The sequence below is a fragment of the Mesoplodon densirostris genome, chromosome 14 (assembly GCF_025265405.1).
Source record: "Mesoplodon densirostris isolate mMesDen1 chromosome 14, mMesDen1 primary haplotype, whole genome shotgun sequence".
In the NCBI taxonomy this organism is placed as follows: domain Eukaryota; kingdom Metazoa; phylum Chordata; class Mammalia; order Artiodactyla; family Ziphiidae; genus Mesoplodon; species Mesoplodon densirostris.
In genome coordinates, this window is record NC_082674.1 from 85,167,423 (window position 1) to 85,191,580 (window position 24,158).

The 24,158-nt window shown below is 40.7% G+C and overlaps 1 protein-coding gene across 5 annotated transcripts in view; it reads right to left on the reverse strand.

Moving 5' to 3' along the window:
* Positions 1–24,158, reverse strand: part of CTNNA2 (catenin alpha 2) — a 1,046,049-nt gene that overhangs the window by 793,798 nt on the left and 228,093 nt on the right. For all 5 annotated transcript variants that reach the window (XM_060116852.1, XM_060116853.1, XM_060116851.1 and 2 more), the window contains exons 3-5: positions 18,129–18,295; positions 7,277–7,396; positions 2,376–2,642 (exon numbers count right to left, since the gene is read on the reverse strand). In XM_060116852.1, coding sequence (XP_059972835.1) covers positions 2,376–2,642; positions 7,277–7,396; positions 18,129–18,295 — 554 coding nt within the window. The remainder of the gene's footprint in view (positions 1–2,375; positions 2,643–7,276; positions 7,397–18,128; positions 18,296–24,158) is intronic.

Consider the following 24,158-nt stretch of genomic DNA (forward strand, 5'->3'; position numbering starts at 1 on the left):
TTAGTGAATTAGTTAATATGCCACTTTAAAAAAAAATCTTTGACTATTACATTCATATGCTAACCTCCCAAAGCCTATTTGTCCATAATGAGAAGATACCAACCTATTAGAACAGTTAGAATGTATGCCAACATACTTTGCTAGTAGACTAGCAAAGTGGCTTAGTGGCCTAAGTTTTATTTTATGAATCCAAAGCCATAATAACCCAATGATGCCTCAATTGTTAATTTCACTGCAGGTAAAAGCTCCTTTTAATGAAAATGGTTGAGATACAAAGAGAATGGGAAGCTGCAGTCACCACGCTCTCGGGCAGAAGGCGGCAGCAGCTGAAGAGTCTGGACTATCCTTCAAGAGAGTCCTCTGTATACTGCATACCTACTCTCTTACCAGGTCCTCACTTAGGCTTTATTGTTTACTTTTTGATTATAAAATAAACTATGATTATAAAAGTGTAATTGTGTCAAAATCTACATATTCTTTAATTTTAAAAAGCACCATTTCAAAAAAAGAAAGCATCATTTCATAAAATAATTTTGTATTTGATGTTGTAATTTTCTATTCTGTTTAACTGATGAGACAATTTTATTCTAATGCACTCAGTAAAAATTAGTGTGGCACTGTAATGTGTTAATATCTGAGTGCATGACCTGCTCATTTTTGCTTTCTTAAATTATGGGCTCATTCATTCTTAACCCAGAAAAAAAAAAAAAGGAAAAAAAAATTGTGTCATCACTCTATCAAGTTCCCAAACACCCCCCCCCCCAGAATTTTTATACAGATTGTCTGAATATTATAAAAACTGATAGGGTCAATAGTTTTTCCTACCTGGGATCATGATATCATTTACCAAAAAGTAAAACTTACTCCTCAGTGAAGTAATATAATTTTCTATCTTAGATCCTCTACATTTGTATCAGGATTATTTCTAACATAATAAAAAAATAAAATTAAGTTAAGTAGTGAAATAAAGCCAACAAATTATTTTTATTGTTTATTTTGTGAACAGGATCTCTTTTCCATTATTCTATTTTTTTTACATTATGTAAATCTAGTAACTTCTATATCTTTATTTTAAAATCAATAACCTTACTGAAGTATCTTATTAGTTCCAATGAATTTTCTGTTGTCTCCTAAAACTTTGTGAATACACTACATGTTAAGGTCTAATATCTGTGGTAAATACTTGAAATTTATTGTATTTAATCTTTATTTTAGAAACTTTGGAAATAATATATATATGGTCTGAGTTCAATATATGTATATTTTTTGACTAACTGAAAAAATAAAAGAAAGAAGAGAGATGCCTGTGAAAACTGGAAAGAATTATCTGTGTATAAAGTGTTATAATTATCCTTCCTTTATATCATCCATCTCCATACCTTTAACAATCATTTGCTCCTGGTTTTCTTTTCTAGCAGGCAGACAGTCATCTCCTGCCAAAAATTCATGTCAACATATCCAAAAGCAAGCTCATCATCCTTCTCCACAGCTGTTAAGTAACCAATTTTTCTCCTATGAATTTCTGTTACATTGTATTTTATCACTTAAAGGGTTTCAGTACATTCTGCATCCTTCATCTCCTCTAAGGGAAAATATAATTCTTAAAAGCAGATACTAATTATTTATAAATGTTTTTAGCTCACAACACATGTAGGCTCTCACTGAACATGGGATGAACTCAACTGAATTCCACCTTCTCACATGTGGGCTGTATCCTGGCCCAGGGGCAGTGAGAGCTGTCATCCCGGGCTGTTGATGACATGCGTCCTTCCCACTCATTCGGTTGCCATGACTATGACACAGTAAGCCATCCTTCTACTACTTCCCTCATTGGGACACACCCCTAGAAATAGTAGGTTCAGAATGTGGGTCATTCACGGGACAAGCAGAGGTGCCACCCAGTGGGGCTGATGCGAGGAAGACCGGGATCCTGGATGGGATGAGAAGGCAGTGGAGTCTGCTTGCCACTGATTGAAAATGAAGAAATTGAGAGCAGTTCTTCACCCAAACACAGCATCGAGGCAATCCACATCTACACTGCCTATGACATTTGCCTCTTTAATAATAAAGATAATCCTGCAAATGATAAACTGTCCCTAAAATAGCCTGTGGTGTAGGAAAGTTACAGTGTTCAAGGTTTCTACCTGCATGGGATCAGGTCCTCTTTAACACAGTTGTTAGTTCCTTTAAAGGCCAGTAAACTAGGTGCTACCAAGATGTCGGATTCCTAGTAACAGTCACATCAGGTAGTTTAACTTACTATCAAAAGCCTCAAGAGAGGTCAATCAATGTACATTATCTTGGTGACCCTTCATCCCAAAACATTTTTTCAGTGAAAACACACACCCTTCTGGGTATATCACCCAGATGCTTACGTCAAATTCATTCAGAGCCGCAGCCAGCTCCCCGATGCCCGTGTGACCTTTGGCTTCGTCGGTGGGCGAGGTAGCTTGAGCAGCATTGGAGATGCCGGCAATGGCCTCCTGCACTTGTTTGAACACGTAATCTCGGTTGGCTCTGGTGGCAGCAACATCTGGGTGGCGGAGAAAGGCTTGGGAGGCTGTGTACAGCATTGTGGCGTTCTTCTTTAGAGCCCCTCGGGCGGCTGCCATCTCATCCCGACAATGAGGGTCCTTCAGCTCCTGTGTGTGCAAACCACAAACCCATCACTTCCATGAAACTTGCCATGGAAGTGTCTGTAATAGAGCTTAAAGTCACAGATATCTAGGACCACTGAATTTTAGAAACCATCTCCTCTCTCTTCTCTCTAGCTGCCAAGACTTTGCACATACTGTTCTTTCTATGTGAAATATCTGAACATCCCTCTTCCACCCTATCCTTTCCCCTGATGGGGCCCATCCTTTGAGAACCTACTGTCCATACAACTCTTTAAGCTACATCCCCTTCTATCTGCTCCCACAAGACCCTCTTCTCTACTATCATTAACACTCATCAATGCTTTATTGTATTTCCTTATTTAAGTATATGTCTTTCTCTTAAACTGTATGTCTAACGAGAGCAGAGAGCCCTAGCTATCTTGCTCAGTGGTTCTTTAGGCAACAGCACAGTATCTGGCCCATGAAATGCATTTAATAAATATTGCTGCAAGAATGTAAAAACTGAGCCACCAACAAGGTAAGTGGCTTGAATGGATCAGAGTTAGTTACCAGCAGATGGAAAACCCAAACTTCAGTTTTCTGATACTGTGCCTGACTCCACATTCAATTACAATCACAAACATGGGAAATAGAACTCCTCTGATTTTGCTTAGTGCATCACTGCCACTTCATTATCATTTTCAGCATAGGGTTGATTTTTTTTTTAAACTACCTTTGATGGCAGATCACTCATTTGAGTTTAGGGAATAATAAAAAAGTAGATCAGAGATGATTTGCTTTCTTAGTTTTGGATGTCAAAATAGTAGCACTGGAGAGTCTCTTTATTTTCAGCTTTAAAGGGTATTGTTAAGAAAATGTTCACAGCATTTTTGGAAATGTTAAAGGCAGTACTGTTCTCTGAGAACCATGTAGGACTGCCAGCTGAGTACCTCTGGGAGAAAATTTCTCTGGCTTCAAAATCTATCATTAGAGGGTATTTGAACCACTGGGGTTCTATTCCTATTTGTTCACTTGGTACATGATAGATGGATGACCTGGAAACAGTGAATTACATCTCTCTTCCATGGGTCAAAATAATTCTGAGACAAGCACATTATATTTGATATCTAAGATTGTCAAGACAAACTGACATTAAGTAGTAAATAACTAACTGAGCCATCTAACCCCCTTTGCTTAAGCACTAAGAGATCTATGCCAGCCAACACAATTTCTAAATTGGGATGACTTCTTTTTAGCCCTAAAGATCAACACAGATAAATGGGGAACCAACATGTGAGGGTATCCTCTACACTGGTCAATAATCTCGGCGGTGCAGGTAGAAGTTTCCTCCCAACTAGTCAGGAAGGGTCTTATTAACCTCCAGAACACCTGGTCCAGAAATCTTAGATTCCATTCTGGTATATATCTATACTAAAAAAAATCTAAATATGAAAGTGAGAAATAGGGGGTGGGAAATTCTTTCCATAAAGATATTTTTAGAAACATTTTAATCACATGAAAACAACCTGTAAACAATGTAAATGCTGATTTATGAAGAATTGGTTAAGTAGACTATTGAAGTTTTTTCATTTGATGGACTCTTTATGTGGATATTAAAAGAAGTTTCTATAAAAATAATAAAATGGGTAATATTTATAAGATAAATAAAGAACATTTTATGCCTGTTTGTATGCATGGTATGATTGTAAATATGTTACAATATGAAGATAAACAACTGAAAAGCAATATACCAAAATATTAGTATGATGCTTCTGTGGCTGGTAGAGTGTTATACAATTTTTTTTCTTCTTTTAATTCTACTTTTTTTCCTAAATTTTCTTGAAAGAGTGTGATATAGCAATTAGTTAAAACAAGGTTAATGAGATAAAAATAAATTATATTTATGAGCATTCTCAGATGAATATCTCATATATTACTGTGGATTTTAATACCAGCTACATGCTGATGACTTGTTTCCATCTCCAACCCACATCTCTCTCCTTTTGACATTTCTACATGGATTTTACAATCATCTCAAAATCATTGCATCTAAGTATGAAATCTTGATCTCGAACCCTCACTGGTCCCTTTCCAGTCTTCACCCATAGTAAATTCCTCACCATCTACCCATTTGCTCAAACAGAACCTCAGATGTGAACTGGTTGCTGGCACTCCCTAAACTCCCACAGCCAATTGCACAGCAGGTTCTGAGTGTTCTATTTTCAAAACAAACGTGGACTTCCTATGCTTTTCTCCACCGGTACTGCTGCTAAGCTATTTGAGACCACCACTGAGGCAGAAAAGACACAGCCGGGCCCCAGGACAGCCTCCTCATGTACAGGCATTAGTCAGAAGGCAAAGCTACCTCCTTGTTTTGCCCTTACTGAGGCCATGATGGACGGAGGAATAGCATCTAAAACAGAAACTTTGTAGCATCTGAGCAAGAAACTCTGACCATGAAAAACCATGGAGCATGTGCAATAAAAATGCACAGGTTGCTGATGACCCTATAGGACCTTCCACGTGTGGCACTCAACTAGTAAGGGACAATTTAAGGGAAAACAGCTCCTAGAGCGCATGTAGGGTGGCTTCAGGAGACAAACGCACAGGACCAGGAGCTGATGCAACCTGGTGCAATCCAGGCCACACCTCAACCTTCTGCTCAAAGAATATTCCCCCCTAATCAAAAAGACCCCCACCTATTCAAGGTGCTAAAAATAAGACAAAAAGGGGATCAACAACCCTGGGTGGCACCCCTCACTCCAGAGGACGCTGATGCTCCACTCTGAGTGTGTAACTTTTGCTTCTGTCCTGAATAAACTGTGTCTTTGTTCTCTTTGCACCTCAGACTCAATGTGTGTATTTATTTTTTCCTCTGTGTTTTGTGTTCCTCACCAAATTCTTTCGGACAAATTGAACGAGAGCCTGAACTTTTGATAAAGATTTTCCAGAATCACCAGCATCGTTCACCTAGATGACTTCAGCCCCCTCCCAACTACAACTAGTCTCTCCTCTTCCATGCTACCCCCTCTTTGCAACGTACCTAGAATAACATTAAACTCTAAATCTGAGACTTTGATACCAAACTCTGAACTATTCAACTACTACCCATTCACTTACAATAAAATCCAAACACTTTGCAAGACTCTGAGTGTCCTGGCACCCACCATTCTCCCCAGCCTCCCCGTTGTTTCACTGAAATCAAGATTCAATGTTTTTTTTTCCAGTTGTTTAAACAAGCTAAGTGGCTTTGGGGCCTCAAACCTGTGCTTCAGAGTAACTTCGGTCCTAACCACATTACATTGTGGGCTACCACACAAGATTCCACTTGAACAAAGTATTCTGCTGATAACAAAATACTTAAAAATAATCGCCTGAACTAAAATCATGACTGTGTGCCCACCACAAAGGACACTGGAAGCTCTTTAGGGGAAGGGACTAGATCTTGGTCAAGTTTGTAATACGGGTGTCACTTCAGTCTGGCACAGATGAACACTCAACAAGTGTTCACTAGAATTCTCCTGTTGGTCACAGAGAACCTTAGAAAAAGTCACTAGGAAGTGCCCAAAATGTCAAAGAATCCTGAGAATAGTCAAGAAGATGGGTGAATAGGATTTTAAATAACCTCTCCACATTTAAAGATGTTTTTTCTAAGGAGAAAGAAAAAGACACACTCATTGGAAACAAAATCCTAATGGAACCTACTGAACAAATAGAGCTGGCTAAATGGAGAGTGTCATCTTCAGACAAAAGGGAGGCAAAGAAAACCCCAGGTCAACCACCTTCATCAAAGTGACTCACTACCTGTGCTCTCCCTCCCCTGTCCATTCCCTTCTCTCTCTCTCTTTCTCTCTCTCTCTCTCTCTGCCTTTTCTCTATTTTTCTTTGTGCTTACTTAATCTCTTTGATAAAAGTTTCACTGTACATACTACACAGTTGGGGTGTGTATATGCATGGTGCTGTCCACAGGGTTGGGAGATAAAAAGTGAGGGTTAAGCACAGTGCCCAGGGAGTGGCCACAGCATCACATCACAGTTTGATATTCTTTATATTTCAATCGGGAGCTTTTCCAAGTGTGAACAAAAGGTTAGAGTGTGGTCAGACACAGAGAATAGGCTTGTGGTCGTGAAGGGGGAGGGTGGGGGGGAGTGACGGAGTTTGGGGTTAGCAGATGCAAACAATTACACATGGACTGCATAGAAACAGGGTCTTGCTGTATAGCACAGGGAACTATGTTCAATATCCTGAGATAAACCATGATGGAAGAGAATATTAAAAAATGTCTATATCAATATATGTATAACTGAATCACTTTGCTGTACAGCCAAAATTAACACAACATTGTAAATCAACTATACTTCCATAAAAAAATACATATAAAAGTCAAAAGAGAGAAAGGTTAGAGTGTGGTAGGGCTGGCGTGGTTGTTCCCACCAGTGAAGCAGGTGGCCTGTGACCTACTGTAAGTACGCAGGGGCCTGAGAGTACCCAGGGAGTACCAGCGCTGTATAGTAGGGCCAGAATGGGCCCGAGTAGGAAGATGCCTTTGTGATCACAGGTTCCTAAGGCATCTGATGATCTGATAGCCAGCAGATGCAGCTGATTCACTGTCCAGGCCTACAAAACTACAAGGTTACTTAAACCCACTTTCTCCCCTATATTTCCAAAATCTTTCCCACCTGTTGTCTTCTTGCAGCTACATAGTTAAGTTTCACCATCTCTTTTCCAAATTCTTTAAAGCGATTTGCCAGGTCTTGCTCATTTGTAGCATTTTTGACAGCTTCTAAGGCCTCCTCCACCTGAAACGATAAAAAAAAAAAATCCAATATATTTATAACTGGATAGTATTGCAATATTATTAAACATGCTAGAAATGCTAGTTTGTTAAAAAGAAAACATTTATGCATTAACATTTAAATAAAATAATGGGGAAAAGTACCCCAAGAAGCATTTATAATCAGAATAAATATTTGTTCAACATTTATATATTTTGTATATAAAAGATAATAATTGCTGAACTCCTGAAGCATATAAAATACTACATTGATTGTATTTTGAGTTATGGTTTTGATAAGGGATATGGACTTGTAATTTCAAGTAGAAAAATAAAGGAAAATGTACTTAAGAAATATGGAATTGAAAAACAAACTTTAGAAATCTTCAGAGGAGGAAATGTTTTGCAAACAAAAACTGGAGGAACTCCTTGGCTGCAAAAAGTTTGCGATAGCTTAAATCTGCAACCAATCTTCTTGGTATCACCTCTAAATCTAGGACTAAAGGGATTGTAATTTTAAACTGAGTTTACACCTTGCCATCCAATAGAAGAGAAAATATTGAGCCTCAAGAAGTAAGTGAATTTGAAGTTTTGTTGCCATGTAAGGTGGCATCAACTAGGGTGAACAGAATAATGATCAGTGGAAATAGCCAAGAACATAATCGTGAGTGAATAAGGCACAAGACAGAACTATGTTTGCAAAATCAAACATTCTTAGTTTTGAAGGGAGTCTGGTAGAGAGGCTTCAACTAGTACAGGCTTCTGAGAGTGGCAGTAGAAAAAGAGAAATAGTAGCTCTGAAAGAGAAATACAGAGAATGTATGGGTCTACTGCAGAATTCCAATTGGCTCTTGTAGTTTAGACCAAATCAAACGACAATATACAGACAGTTCATTGTTTGACAATGTGGAAATCCAAATTACCATTAAAATGGCTAGAAAAACTCATAGATTAACATAGTACTATAGAGATACACCTTTGTTTAACCTGACACAATCACAAAGGTGGCTAATCCAACTTCCTCACCAAGTTCCACTGAGTGCAGGAAGAGAATAGTGTCTATAAACCAGTGATCATGGATATCATCAAATCTTTTCCTCCACAGATATGACAGTACCATTAAATTTACTAAATAGGCTAACATTTCATTAAGGAAAGAGTTGCAGCAAGCAAGGGAAGTTATTTAGAATTATGGTGATGGGGGGTTCAATCTAGACTCCAGATAAAAGTAGGTTTCCATTCTCATCTTTTATGGAAGATAAAAGATCTTTCTTTCGTACCTATTTGCATTGTTCCTGAATGACTGTGAAGAGGAAAGGCTACATCTTGCTCTTGGAATGTCTGCAGGTGACAGGGACCTGGGAAGAGTGGAAGGACACAGACGGCAGGCTGTGTGATGGTTCTGAGAAGAAGAGTGGTGCTCATGGGGGAGGTGTTATAAGGGGAGGTTTGGGGGACTCTGTGTGCTGGATTGGGAAGTCACTTCCAACAAGCTGATAAATGGGGCCCTTAGAGGCAGCTGCCATGTCCTTCCTTGTAATAAATGCCCTCCTGACCTTGGACCCTACAGATAGTTATTCTCCTCCCATGGCCAGCCTGGGCTGATGAACACCAACATGAGAACCCTCAGCTCTGGCAGGTCTTCCTGTCCTTAATACTGGAGCCTGAGTTCTGGGGATGGGAATAGCTGAAAAGGGTGAACTTCTAGACAGGATATTAAAATTTCCTCCCTATTTGGTGGATTTAGATATTATTTTCAGAGCTTGTCCCTTAAAACTCTTAAAATCTTGAGTCTTCTCAGAGTTTGTCTGAAATAGTCCTTACCCCGATTTCCAAAGCAAGCCTACTTGTCACTATTATTTAGTCGACAGCTCTGTCAAATTGTTTGAGACAGACTCTTTAAATCAATCTCTGGAGCTTCCCTTGTGGTCCAGTGGTTAAGACTCTGCTCCCAATGCAGCGGACACAGGTTTGATCCCTGGTTGGGGAACTAAGATCCCACATGCTGCACAGCGTGGCCAAAAACAATAAATTAATTACATTAAATCAAATCAGTCTCCAATTTTCCTGACTGAAACTGCACTTACTTATTTTGATGTAAAAAAAGTAGTCTGAGAATTCATACTTCTTAAGTATGAATACTTTTTAAGCACCTCCTAGGAGCTAGGCAGGAATACAGGGATGGGGACAGCAGGAACAGAGGAGTCTGATTCACCTCCTGGACCATGTGATCCTGTTCTCCTGTCCACAGTTACTGCCCATACCAGTGTTATAAATCATTGTTATGATCATTTCCGTTTGGACAGACTGACCTCATTCCAGAGTCCTTCAGCTGATATCCAGTTGATTGGGTTTTAAGTGACACTAATGAAACTAATAAGTCATACAAAGCTCTCTTGTTAGGATCTGGATTTATAGCTAAATTTAAAAGATGTTATCTTGGAAATAGGAGTTGGCCAAGTAAATGAATGAATGAAGACAAGATTCTATATATAACTACTTTATTTGTTGAGACATATACTCTGGTTTGACCATGGATATCTCAGCAACATCATACTTTATCTTTCTGCCTCCTAAAGATAAGCTGGGCTTCTTGATTCAATTTTCTGTTTCCTTGTTCAAAAGTGAAGAAAATGATTTCATCAGAAAGCAAGAATGATTAAATGCTAGCATCATTTATTCATAAAGTGCCATGCTTTATAAAGTACAATAATACAGCTTGATACATTTCCAAAGTTACTTTCAGCTTGTACAAGAAAAATGACAATAGCCAATGTCCCTGACTACTTATGATGTAGCAGACATTGGTCCAAATGTTTTACATATATCTAATTTAGTCCCCCAAAACAGCTCTTTGAAGCTGATAGTTTTCTTGTTTCTCCTTTACAGAGGAAAGACTGCAGCCAGAGGGGTGACACAGCCAGCCTGAGAGGTCTCACAGCAAGAGAGTGCAGGAACCAGAGCTCATACTTTTAACTTCCGGGCTGTGCTGCCTCAGTTTCCTAAAAAGGATGGTTTTGTAAAGCTGCTGGAGTCCAGTTTGGATCGTACTGATCAGCTGATAATGAAGATTCATTTTCACTGGCCTGGATCATTTTAATCATCTCTCATCTCTCAATCTGTCTCTTTGCTTGGGCTCACCCCTCTTCTAATTCCTTCTCCATATTGCTACCAAAATTATTTGGCTAAATCACGAAGCTGATTCTAATGCTTAGGACTACTCAGCAGTCCCCCATAATCTATACAGAGTCTAAACAAATGGGTAGAGTCCAAACTAATTCTCATGATAACGGAGACACTCCACACCCTGTATCTCTCTGACTCTGTGACTGCCCCTCCCAACCTCACCCTCTGCTCCAACAACAGAATCAATCAACCATATTACTGTGAAGCCCCAAGTCCCTCCCTCACTCTCATGCCTTTGTTATTTCCTCCCTCTGTGAAGCTCTCAGTAGGTGAAATCTCCCTTCTTATGGCAAGAGCATCCCAGTTGGGAGCAGTGAACCACTCTCTCCCTAGGCTCGTTATCAAATCTAAATTTCATACTTTCTTCCTGCTCTGTGAACACGTAGCTGGGCCCTTTATGTCTTTTTTCTTTTTTCTTTTTCTTAATATTGGCTATATTTCCTGTGTTGTACAATATATTCTTTTTTTATTTTATTTTTTTGAAGATGTTGGGAGTAGGAGTTTATTAATTTATTTATGTATGTTTGCTGTGTTGGGTCTTAGTTTCTGTGTGAGGGCTTTCTCTAGTTGTGGCAAGTGGGGGCCACTCTTCACCACGGTGCACGGGTCTCTCACTATCGCGGCCTCTCTTGTTGCGGAGCCCAGGCTCCAGACACGCAGGCTCAGTAGTTGTGGCTCGCGGGCCTAGTTGCTCCATGGCATGTGGGATGCCAGGGCTCGAACCCGTGTCCCCTGCATTGGCAGGCAGATTCTCAACCACTGAGCCACCAGGTAAGCCCTACATCTTATTCCTATGTTAAGCTTTGTAGGGAGAGAGTGTTTGACATGCAACAAAGGAGGAAGGGGTTTTGTTTCCTGGTCCTGGAGCACTCCCTGGGCAGGCTCGGCAGCAGAGGTAGCTTCTCCAACACCAGGTGGCCCCCATGGGTGATTCTGTAGTGGAATACCTCTAGTGAGACATGTCTCCATGCATAGTTTTCCTGGACACCCTAAAGGGCAGAGTTCTAGCAAGTTCTGTTGGCTTGTGTGGCACTTCAGTGGCCTCTCTGTCATCCAGTGACCTAGGAACATCTGGATCTTGGCCCTGGTTTGGGGTGGGCTCTCCCTAGTGTGCTCTATCTCAGTCCTGGGGGGAGCGGATGCTCCTTCCATCTGCCATTCCTAGATTCCCTAGAGCTCTCTTTACGTCTTCCTAGACAATTCCTTGTTACTCTAATCTATTAGAGCTAATAATTATTTATATTAAGCTTTCTCTGTTCAAATTACTGTGTAGTTTCGCTCTCATTACTGGACAGGACGATACCTCCCCCACTCTTTTGATGGGGCCAACCTCTTTCCAATCACCTTCATCTCTTAGCCCCCAGCTTCAGGCTTGGGCTTGTGACTCCAGCCTGTTCAATCTGTGGTTGAACAATTAGTTCAGGAAAAAGCAAATCTCATTCAGTTCACTGAGTCCCAGTCCTAACACCTCCCTCTCCCAACCACATCACCCGTCTTCACATTATCCCAAATCACCCAACAGTACAATTTGCTTGAACTGATCCCATCCTTGGCTTGGGGGGTGATGAGGGAGAGGAACAGTGCTGACCAAACTAAGAAATCAGCACATCCTACGCCCCCTCTAAATAATTAACTCAGAGATGTATACCTGATTTAGAGGCCAAAATGACTAACAAAATTGTAAAACTTCTATTTGAGCTGCCTGGGAAGAGAATTTCCTCTTTTTGCTAACTATAGTCTAGAAGCATGTACTCTTGAGAATATTTTGCAGCTACCGTGAGATTGTGAGAAAAGGGCCTACAGAGAAGAGTGTCCTTAGTGAGGAAAATGAGATAGAAACCTGGTCCTTGTCACATGTTTGTACCTTGATCAAGCTTTGCCTGAAGCTACCTGCCTCTGGACTTTTAGTTTGGTGAGCCAATATATTCCCTTTTGGAAAGGCCAATTTGAGTTGGGTTTCTGTTATTTAAAATGGAAAACATCCTAATTATTATGTTTTCCTTCCAGGTGAGACCATAACAATATGCACAATTTTCACAACATGTACTGCACTCTTTCTTAATGTCTCCCCCACTACCAGCCTATAAAGTTGTGAAGGCAGGAGCTGAGTCTTATTTACCTTTGGAGTCATATATCTTGGCACAATGTCTTATACATAGTAGGCATCCAATAAGTATCTCTTGAAAGGATAACTGAATAAATAAATAAATGCCAAATAAATCAGCTGAAGTTAATGCCGTGACAGCTCTGATGAAAAACATGTGCTAAAGACCTGGGCAGTAACTTCTCCCTTTATAATCAGAGACAAGCATATTTTATACCTTGATTATGTGCAGCAGAAATTAACAAAATATTGTAAATCAACTATACTTCAATATATATATATATATATATATATTTTTTTTTTTTTTCTTTTTGCGGTATGTGGGCCTCTCACTGTTGTGGCCTCTCCCGTTGCGGAGCACAGGCTCCGGATGCGCAGGCCCAGCGGCCATGGCTCACGGGCCCAGCCGCTCCGCGGCATATGGGATCCTCCCAGACCGGGGCACAAACCCGTATCCCCTGCATCGGCAGGCGGACTCTTAACCACTGCGCCACCAGGGAGGCCCTATTTTTTTTTAAAAAGAGCCACATCAGAGTTGCAGGACAAAACAGCAGACTGCTGGGAAATAATGTCACTGGGGACTCACTAAGACCATTCAATGCTAATGTCCCAAAAGCCACAGGCAATATTAAACTCACCCACCAACAATAGGGCAGCAGCATTAGATTTGTCCCCTGGTAGCCTCCAAGATAATCTGAATTTCCTGAGAAGTTGACTAACTGGCTGTGTTTTCTCATTTTGCTATTGAATTTCTAGAGAGAAATTCTGAGATAATCGGGAACATCATTATTCCAGGACTCATCCTGAGTACAGAAAAAAGTATTGTTTCCTATGACACACACATGGCTAGGTGAGTTTGTGTGTAATGACATCACCAACGCTAAGAATTGGACAATATACTCTGATTGCATTCATTCAGAGTTTAGGGAAAATAAATATCACTCTTCTTGATCACTGATTGAAATGCAGGAGTCCTTTCAAAGCATGAAGTGTCACATCTCCATCTAATACACTGATAATGTCAACTGATTGCAGGATACACCAGGCGTCTATAGGGAATCACTCACCAGCAACTTCAACAATACAAGTGATTATAATTCAGTCGTTTTTAATGATGTCTGATGTGCAAATGATTCCTTTAGCTTCGCTCAGGAACAACAAATTCCCACTTTGGTGATAACTCGGCTTTGAACTATATGCCACTCACTGTTCCATCACTATCCTCCTGAATTCAAAATAACTACAGTAGCAAAAACCTTCAGCGGTCATATGAATCCTTAATATATTCAAAAGAGAGCTCAACATTAAAACACACACACAAATACTTGCAAAATAGAGCAAGTAGCTTAATACGAGCAACTAGAATATCTATGCGTTATGTGAAAAGATGGACTCCTCAGCAGGCATATAAACTTAAATTTGCAAATGTAATTTTAAGGTAGCAGAATGCAAAAACCTACACTCTGGCAAATCACACAACCTCTGCAGAATTCCCAGCTCTTTACTCATTTTCAGAGGGTGAATGAGTTTTGCTCAGGATTACTCAATTTGCCAACAATGACCTAGAGGGTGCAGGGCACAAAATGAAGATGGGCATTTTAGGAGAATAAATTGACTCTCCTTCATCTGCTCAGTGAATTATTTATGGAAAAACATGAAAATAAGTTTCTGATAAGAAGGCAATTCCCTCCATATTCCTGTAAGTTACTCAGAAATGAGAAAAATCAATCTCTGGAAAGGATGGCAATAGAGTTTGGGCATATGGCCTAAAAGATGAAAAGCAAAATATTATCTGAAACGCTTAAAGGTAAAATACCTTTGCAGTGGTTAACACGGCAGGAAGCTACAGGACTCCTTATACTGTGTTAATCAATGTTCCGACCCCAAATCAAGTCACTGCTTTATTATCGTTAGAAAGTACCTGCCACTCTTTTTCTCCTCTATGTTCTATCATCCATTTGGTAAAGAAACTCATTTTTATTTTGAAGAAGTCTTGATAAAAGTATAGATGATAATTTCTAACCTGCTCCATCAAAATACATAAAGATATTCCCTTCATTTTGAGTTAAAAACAAGTAAGTAGATGCTGGCAGACAACACTTGTTTATGAGAGGATGTGCTTCTTTAGAAAAGAACCAAAATGCTAAGCAGAATTATATACCATGTTCATTGGCAAAGAATTGTTGACACATTGTCTTTTTTAGGGGATTGGAACAATAGTCCGTCCCATCGTTTGAAACCCTGATTGACCTGAACCCAAGTAGGACACATGCCACCTGAGTAATTCAGCGCTAGCACCAGAAGCTGCAGTTCCCCACTTTCTCCAAAAGAGGGCAGCATTCCACCACCGCTGTACCCTGCAGAGGTTGTACTTTCAGTAGAACAAATGTGTTATTCAGTCTACAATCATTTTTAATTTTACTACTGACAGTCTGACAGGACTACTTAATATTGCTGGGTTGACCTTTCCATATATTGTGTTAAATCCTTTTTTATTTTTTTAAACCTCTCTTAATCTGCTGTGTCCGGAAGAGGATATAATTGGCACCACATGAAGACAGGCTGCAGTGTGATATTATCAGCCAACATCACTGGTCAAAACAGGTGGGTAGAGGCAGGATTGCAGGCAGCAGCTGGTGCCGTACATCACACTACAGGCCCCGATTGCACGAGCACCCTCCACGTGTAGGCCATTCGGGGAGAATATTTAGCCTTCATCACTCCTCAAGAGGGGCTTGAAATGGCCTTCCATGGCACAGAGAACATATAAGATGTAAAGTCAATTTCCTTAGGTTCAGTCCTATTCTCCTGGTAAAGGAAGACTGTCCATCGGGGGAAAGATCTTTCTTAAAATGTTGCCTTTGAAGACTAAGCAGGCTGGAAGAGAAAGGTAACAAAACTTTTTCTCCAACACACTTGAGAACAAAGTCATCTGTAGCCTAGAAGATGCACAGAATTCAGGCAGGGCTGCAGAAATAACAGCCAGCACTGTAGTTCCGGAATCTGACAATGGTGATATAGCTGCCATTTACCAAACACTTACTTTGCACCAGACTCCGTGATGAATGCTTCATAAGGAATTCCCCCAGTTTAAACCTCCCCACAGCTCTGAGGGCTGCACAATCATTAGGCCCCTACTAACAGATGAGGTGTGAGACCTAAGGAAGTTTCATTTATTATTATTATTTTAAATGTATGTGTTTATTTATTTATTTTTGGCTGTGTTGGGTCTTCGTTTCTGTGCGAGGGCTTTCTCCAGTTGCGGCGAGCGGGGGCCACTCTTCATCGCAGTGCGCGGGCCTCTCACTGTCGCGGCCTCTCGTTGCAGAGCACAGGCTCCAGACACGCAGGCTCAGTAGTTGTGGCTCGCGGGCCCAGTTGCTCCACCACGGCATGTGGGATCCTCCCAGACCAGAGCTCGAACACGTGTCCCCTATATTGGCAGGCAGACTCTCAACCACTGTGCCACCAAGGAAGCCCTATTATTTTTTTATACATATATTTTATTGAAGTATAGTTGATTTACAATGTTGTTTTAATTACTGCTGTACAGCAAAAGTGACTCAGTTGTACGTATGTATAGATTCTCTTTTTTAAGGCTCTTTTCCATTCTGCTTCATCATAGGTTATTGACTCTAGTTCTCTGTGCTCTACAGGAGGACCTTGTTGTTTATCCATTCTCTGGATAATAGCTTCCATTTGCTAACCCCAGCCTCCCATCCCATCCCTCCCCCACCCCCACCCCCCTTTGGCTACCACCCCTCTGTTCTCTATGCTGTGGAGACTTTATGTGGTGGGTTAGGACAGGCTGGCAAGTGGACCTCAAACCAAGACTAGACGTAGGCTGTCTTACTCCAGTGGCCATACGGTTATTCATAAAGTTACACTGCCCCTCAGTATCCTGTGAAATAGATAGTCTCTCATCATACTGCTCACTTCATCCAACTTGCAAGAGCCTTCCTGGGTTTCTGAGGCCTATTCTCTGAGAAAAGTCTGAGAGAAAAATTCCCAAGCAGTTTCTGCTTTGTGTCCCCTGGTTCCTCAGGAACCTGAACAGAAACCATGAAGAGCTACACCTGCTTTGTGGTTTATGACCATGCAACTCAGGCTGGGGATGTTGGAATTTGAGGCCTTTCATAATATTGCAGAGTTTATACAAAATTTTGGAAATCTTGGCTCCTTTATTGGGGCCAGCTCAGCTAAGACCCTGCCCAAGATTGTTTGACAGAGAACACCTGTGATTTTGGAAATGTCTTAGTGAACCTCCATATTGGACAAATCTGATATGGAAGGTGAGGCAAGAACAGGCCGTTATTCATTTCCTATCTCACCTGCCCCCTCATTGTTCATGTCATGGAAAAAGAAAACAAGGGCATGGAATAGAGACCCTCTAGGAAGAAGCCACGTTCCTAAGCAACTGAGCTACATCATCAAAGGTTGGGTCCACCCAGGCTGCAACTAGATACCACTGAGCAACTAGGAACACAGAGAAAGGCCTAGCTGTCAAGGGCTGGGAGGGCTGCACGTGACCCAGGAAAATGTGTGACCAGGGCAAGTCTCCACTTCCATTAAGAAGCAAAAGACTTAAAAGGAACCAAGGAATCCTGACAAGCAAGGCACATATCATGGAGTTCTAGGAGTTGGTGGGGCACATATGCGTCCAGAGACCCAATCCAGGAATGTTAGATGCCAAGCTTGATGCAACAAGATTGATTCTAGGGCCTCCCTGATGGCACAGTGGTTGGGAGTCCACCTGCCGATGCAGGGGACATGGGTTCGTGCCCCAGTCTGGGAGGATCCCACGTGCCGCAGAGCGGCTGGGCCCGTGAGCCATGGCCGCTAAGCCTGTGCCTCCAGAGCCTGTGCTCCGCAACGTGAGAGGCCACAGCAGTGAGAGGCCCGCATACTGCAAAGAAAAAAAAAAAAAAAAAGATTGATTCTAGCCATCAGTGCTGTGGACGAGGCTTCTTTTTATTGCCAGACTAAGGGAGGTTCAAAGTATGTAATTCTACAAAAGGGCAACGCTGGAGCAGTTAACAAAATACAATGCAACATGGGATCCATATTAAGCTGGGCAGAGGTGGTCATGTGGCCAGCTACCCAGAAGAGCTGGCCTGGCCTAATTACCACAGGGACCAGCACTGCTCTGAATCCCAAGACAAAGTCAAGGCAGGCACACCACACACGGCCTCTGCAGCCTGAAAGATGCACTGTTTTGTACACCAAGAACTAAGGGGAAATCCAAACTCTGTGTTTTGAGAGAAGGAAAACAATTCAAGTGAATCTTCTGTAACTTTGAAAGATGTATTATTGAATATAATTTTAGTAGTAGAAAAATTGGGGGTATACCACTTGGGTGAGTATCCAAGTGATCTGGTGAGCAGTGAAACATCTTTGGTCCAGTTCAGTGCCACTGTCAATACTGCTACCCATGTAAAGCACATTTTGATAAGTTCTACATACGTACAATTCTCAGATGAGATAAAAGTCTCATGACGTCTGCCATGTCCGCCAGGATGAGCAAGCGTGTTACAGCCGATAGCAGAGCCCGGGCAGCTCGCACCATGGTGCCACGCTTCACCGAGGAGCACGGGTCATCAGCGAACTCTGAAGAGGCGATGCGCATCGTCTCACCTGGAAGACAGACACGGAGACACACGTGGGTAGACGGGAGGCTCAGAGGCTGGCGGTCGTAAAGATCTGTGGACGGGACATCATGGCTCTCATTGCAAAACCACTATTACCAGGTGGTACCAGCTCCCTCAGTGCAGCAGAAACTTTCAAGGCAAACGCATAAGTGCACCCAGACAGGTGCTGCAGACAAAACCCAGGTGTAAAATTATGTGTTTAGTATCAATAAGGAATATATTTAATTCAATTTGTCTAAGAACTGAGATGAATTTGCCTGACCTTAATCATTCTCACTCTGCACATCCCTTGGAACCAGTGGTATTCACTAGGCTAGTTGGTTTCTAACAGTTGAAGAATAAAGTTAACTGTTCCAGAGAGGAATGAAACTGAAGACCTTGGCCTCATGAGCTCTGTACTCTTAATTGGGCTAATCAGACAATAACAGACTATAGAGTTACCCCAAGTCTGTTCTTTTAATTATCTGCTAGGAAGCTATTCTCTAATATAGAGAACACTTATGAGACAATTGAAGTGATTCAACAGATGTTTATTAAGCACATACTCATGTCAGATTCTCTTCCAGGCTCTGGAATTGCAAAGGTGACTAAGAACACCCTGGCCCCAAGGAATTCACAATCTAATGAGGACACACATTATAAATACATACTTACAATAGTGATTACGTGCCGTCATAGATATATGATTAAGAATGAAGGCAAAGAAGAGGAGGAAGTGATTTACTCATTTAGTGTGAGGCAGGAGGGAAGCTGTCAACGTTGATAGCCTTTGAAAAACTTAAATGTATTCACCAGGAAGACAAAGGTAGGAAGGAAACCCGAGGCAGCAGGAACACCACAAGGCTCCAGGACTTGGAGCAGGGCGCTGAGTATGGGGAAATGCAATCACCTGGAAAGTCACAGCGAGTCAGGGGTGTGGAGAAGAGAGGCACCAGGGCCTGGATCACTGTGGAAGAGATCTGAACTGCGTCCTCAGCCGGGAGGGAAATGACTTCATAGATTTTTATTTTGGCCACATTATATAAAATAAACTGGAAGGGACAAGACTAGTGCAGAGAAAACAGGAAAACACGGTTATAATCTGAGGGAACAGTAATGAGGATGAGGACCAGGGAAATAGGAACGGGATAGAGAGAGGAAGGGAGTATTAATGATATCTGCATGAGAGAAACAATGGATTTGGGGGCTGGTTAGGTATGGAAACCAGAGACGAGGTGGCGATGGTGAATATGGACCCAACACAATGGACAGGTACATATTTGCACCACAGGAGAGGGAAACAAAGGGAGATCATTCACTACATGAGATAGGCCCCATGGGGTGGATATCCACCCGGAGAATGCAGAACTAGGAACTAGAACTAGGAAAAAGTATTATGAAGCTTCACAGAGCAGAACATACACAGGGGTACAAATGCTTCAATGAACCAGAAGAGTAGAGTTAATATGCCCAATTAATTAAATTAGGGTGACACAAGTCATTCAATATTTATTTATAAAATGATACTTCTCATCTATTCATCAAAACCGAGTTGATTTAAATAAAGTCAATTATAGCCCTGAAAGGCCATGCATCCTATAATGTATCCTAAGATATAAGGGAAAATAAAAAAAACTCTTCTCATCATTGTACAGGCAGATCAAAATATAATGTAATTCCCTCAGTGTTGTAGTTATTTAAACCCTCACAGTGATCCTTTTTATAATTAAGAAATGTGGGTGTGTAAGGAAATATATTGTGCTGTTGGACTTTTAAAAGAGGCTACCATCTATGACACAGCCAACCAGCTTAGTCTTTACCCCTAGGCACAAACGAGTGGCTTAATATATAACAACAGCATGGGAGAAGTTTAAATATTCATTATCATACTGGTGAGTTTTCAAGATGTATGACTCTAGAGGCCTAAATATACTTTAAGGTAGAGGCTGGCAGTTAGGAGGTACATATTCAACCCCAGTGTTCTTCTATCCTTGCCACAGGCTTGCATAAATCTCCTCTCTGCCCACCCCCTGTCCCTCAGAAAAAGACAGTAGCAGATATCTGAGTGGTGGGGAGAAGTCTACCTCATTCTCACTCTATAGAGTGCAGCAAGGAAGAACATTATACACCAAGGTGAATCTAATGAAATATCGAGAGGGTCACCCTAGGTAAAGAATGGACGCATTTGTATATGGTATTAATGGGTAAGTCAGCTGCTGTTGGAAGGGATCCACTTATTCAAGGAAGGGGGAGATTTATTCTGCATGTGAACCGAGGGAGCTACATGGTTGGTCCCAAATTTTCAGGTTAAGTTGGTATGAGTCATAGCTCGGGTAAGAATGGACCTTTCAGGCAGGGCTCTTCTCAGAAAAAAAGGGCCCTAAGAGGAGATTCCAGTCACACCCCTTTCCAGCTTGTGGAGAAACCATGCCTAATGAAACGGATTTTCAAGATCAGATTTTCATATAGGGGGTCAGTATAATGGCACTTCATCCAGATGCTGACTATTTGGTCAGCAATACTGCTTCAAAGCCAGGGGATGGCAGAGAGCAGGATGGAGCTGTCAGGTGGAGCTTGGGGACCACACCAGGCATTCCTGGAAGGTGCGTGGGAGATGTCCGTGAGAAAGAGAATGAGACCCAGAGAGAGAGAGAGATAGAGACAGAGAGAGATCCACATTAGCAAACGTGACTCTGCAAAAGGAAGTGTCACACTAAATTCTGAGATTATCCTCCAATAAATAAAAGATGATTTAATCCAATTTAAATTAAAACTAAAGGGGCTTCCCTGGTGGCGTAGTGGTTGAGAGTTCGCCTGCCTATTCAGGGTACACGGGTTCGTGCCCCGGTCCGGGAAGATCCCAGGTGCCGTGGAGCGGCTGGGCCCGTGAACCATGGCCGCTGAGCCTGCGCGGCCGGAGCCTGTGCTCTGCAACGGGAGAGGCCACAAGAGTGAGAGGCCCGTGTACCGCAAAAAAAAAAAAAAAAAAGAAAAAAAAAAGAAAAGAAAAAAAGAAAATGAAAACTAAAATCTCACTTTAAGCAGATACAAATGATTTCATGTTGTTAAAGTTTTTAAAGGAAAGGCACTCTGGTGTCGGCTATAACTTTAATGCGTTTTACATCCCTGTAGTTTTAGGATTACTAAAAGAAAAAGGAAATCTATATTACAAAATGATAAGAGAGTTTATCAGAATAAAATTAGCTATTTTCCCCAGGAACTGCTTTTTCTATAAGACTAAAATATTTAGCTAAGAAATAGCATGCATGTGTAGGAGCTGGAAGACAGCAATAAAGAGGACACCAGAGCTGCCTGTTTCTTTTATATACACTCTTGTATTCAAGCTCATAAACTTGATTACAGACCTAAGCTCAGAGCAGGGTTTCTATGATAAAACCTTTGATCCTCACAAGCCACTACCACCTGCTGGAAAGAAGAAAAAATTAACATCTCCAAATAAGTGACTAAGGGGAAATAATACTAATTAATCTGTATACAGCGCTTCTGTATAAAGGTTTAGTTTGTAAGTATTGTTCTAAAAGCTTTACATATATTAACCCATGGATTAACAGATAATATACATCTTTAACAAAGACCAAGTGTCACACCTGACTCCTTCCAACTATTATTAAACTATGAGATCAGCGATTATTCCGCTTCTGTGTTTTAGTCCCCTCAACTATAAAATAAGGGTGGAAATAAAACAGCTACTTCGTAGGCTGTCATTAAAGTTAAATATCAAAGATAATGCATTCAAAGCACCCAGCACAAGGCCTTGCCAGTAATGGGAGCTTACTCATTACTTACCATTAATACCGCAGCTAACACTATCACTGCAATCCTCTCCAATACGACAAGAATAATTGGTGAACTCCCAGATAAAGGTTTGGAAGTGCATTTTGTGGCTGACTTCACTGCTTGTGTACACAATAATTAAGAAGCAAGAAAACATCTGCCTGATAAAAACGTATCGCTTTAAGGCAGAATATAACCCATCCCCCCAAAAAAATGGTGTTAGTGCTTGGTTTTCAATTTGGTGCTTGTTTTGGTTCTTATGCTACCCTGGAGGAATTGGAACCTTTGCAAGGACTTGATAAATGTAGCAAGAGCCACATTCCATAAAATGGTGATTACTGTCTTGCTTAAATGCAGTAGAAGACCGCAGACTTGGAAACAGTAAACAGCGATGTGCTAAGCGTAAAAGAAAAATGGAGTGCGGAGGATCAATCCTGAATCCGATGTCACTTAATATTTTTATAAAAATAAAGAGAAAAGATATTGATAAACATGGTAACTTTAAATTTAATTGTGCAGTGCAAGTGTTTCTGAAATAACTGCACTGTATCAAACATATAATTAAACAAAACCTATTGTAAGTTACTTTGTAAAGCAAGTAAGCACCCAATAAATTATCTTTGTTTATAAATCCAAAATTTCAATAACCCTGTATATGTAAGGCAAGTCTCTCTATAAAAAACATGCTGTTGACTTTATACTTTTAAGTCAATAAATGTTTCTATTGATTAGTATCTTTATTCTTCTATAACCATGACTACAAATCAAAACCAACTGAAATGTCAGTAGACTGATATATAGTACTTGATAGCTGAAATGTGATTTCAAAAAATCTTTTAATGTGATGAGGAAAGAAAAGCAATGCCATAAGTGGCATCCTGACTGAACAGCAGAGAAAATATGATCATCAACAATGCTATCATCTAATTCTGAATGAAAAAGGCAGGCTCACCATCTCAACATGCAAATAGAGAGGATGTTGGCTTCCTCTTGCTAATTAAGACACTGTGTTAAAAAAAAAAGGGCAAATAGGAAGGTAGTGGTGGGGTGGGGAGTTAATGTCTAAATTCCAGAATTTAAGAATATGTCAGAGGACATCATGAAGCCTAAATCTTAGCAGATGCAGAACGCAGGTGTGATCTCTGCCTCCTTAGGAAATCATTCCTGTTTGAGAGACCTCTAATTGTTAAAATATTTTTCTTCAATTATTTTGGTCTTCCATGTGTTCTTCTGAACCACACATAAAAATCTAGTCCCCTTTTCAAATCAATAAATCTTGAGAGAATTTTTTTAAATGTCCTTCAGGGAGAAGGAAAATGCCAAAACAAACACACATCAGCCATTGCCTGAGAACTAATGCTGCATCCAGATTATGAAAAGACAACTCACATAGAGAAATGAACAAACAACCCCCCTTAGTTTTCTAAATGTTAAATACCTCCTAACTAGTCATTAAAGTCGGGATGATTAGTTTGCTTGTACACCAACTTTTAAGCAAATTTATAGTGTAAACATAAAAGGTGTTGCCAATTAGCTTTTGAGGGAAAAAATCTGGTTTCTGGCATGTTCTGAAGACAAATGATAAGATAGATAACAATTGATATCAAGTCACTATGACCTATTTCAGGATCTAAATTACTACCTATGTTTGAAAGATATCAAATATGAGCTCATAGGTGGAGTCCAACTCCTTAATTTCAGAGGAGAAAAGCCAAGTATCACGAACCTTATATGGCTTACTCAAGGTCACACAGCCAACTTAACGGCAGAGTTCAGACCAGAAGCTGGGTCTCTTGACTCTGAGTTTAAATTTGCTGCAATTTACTACTGTAGCATATTTCTTTGGAAACCTTCTGTTTTTGTATGGTTTCACAAATTCACAACTGACTGTCCCCAAGTTAGTCCACATAACTTAAGCCTTTTTATACCAGTTTGGATGTCTTGATGCTATGCTTAGGTGCAAATATACTTGCAAGTTCCTATGGTATCTCATAATTGTCATTAGTAAAACTAATTAATACTTGCACCATTGATTTCAATCAGCTTAGATATAAATACAAAGAAAAGCAAATAGG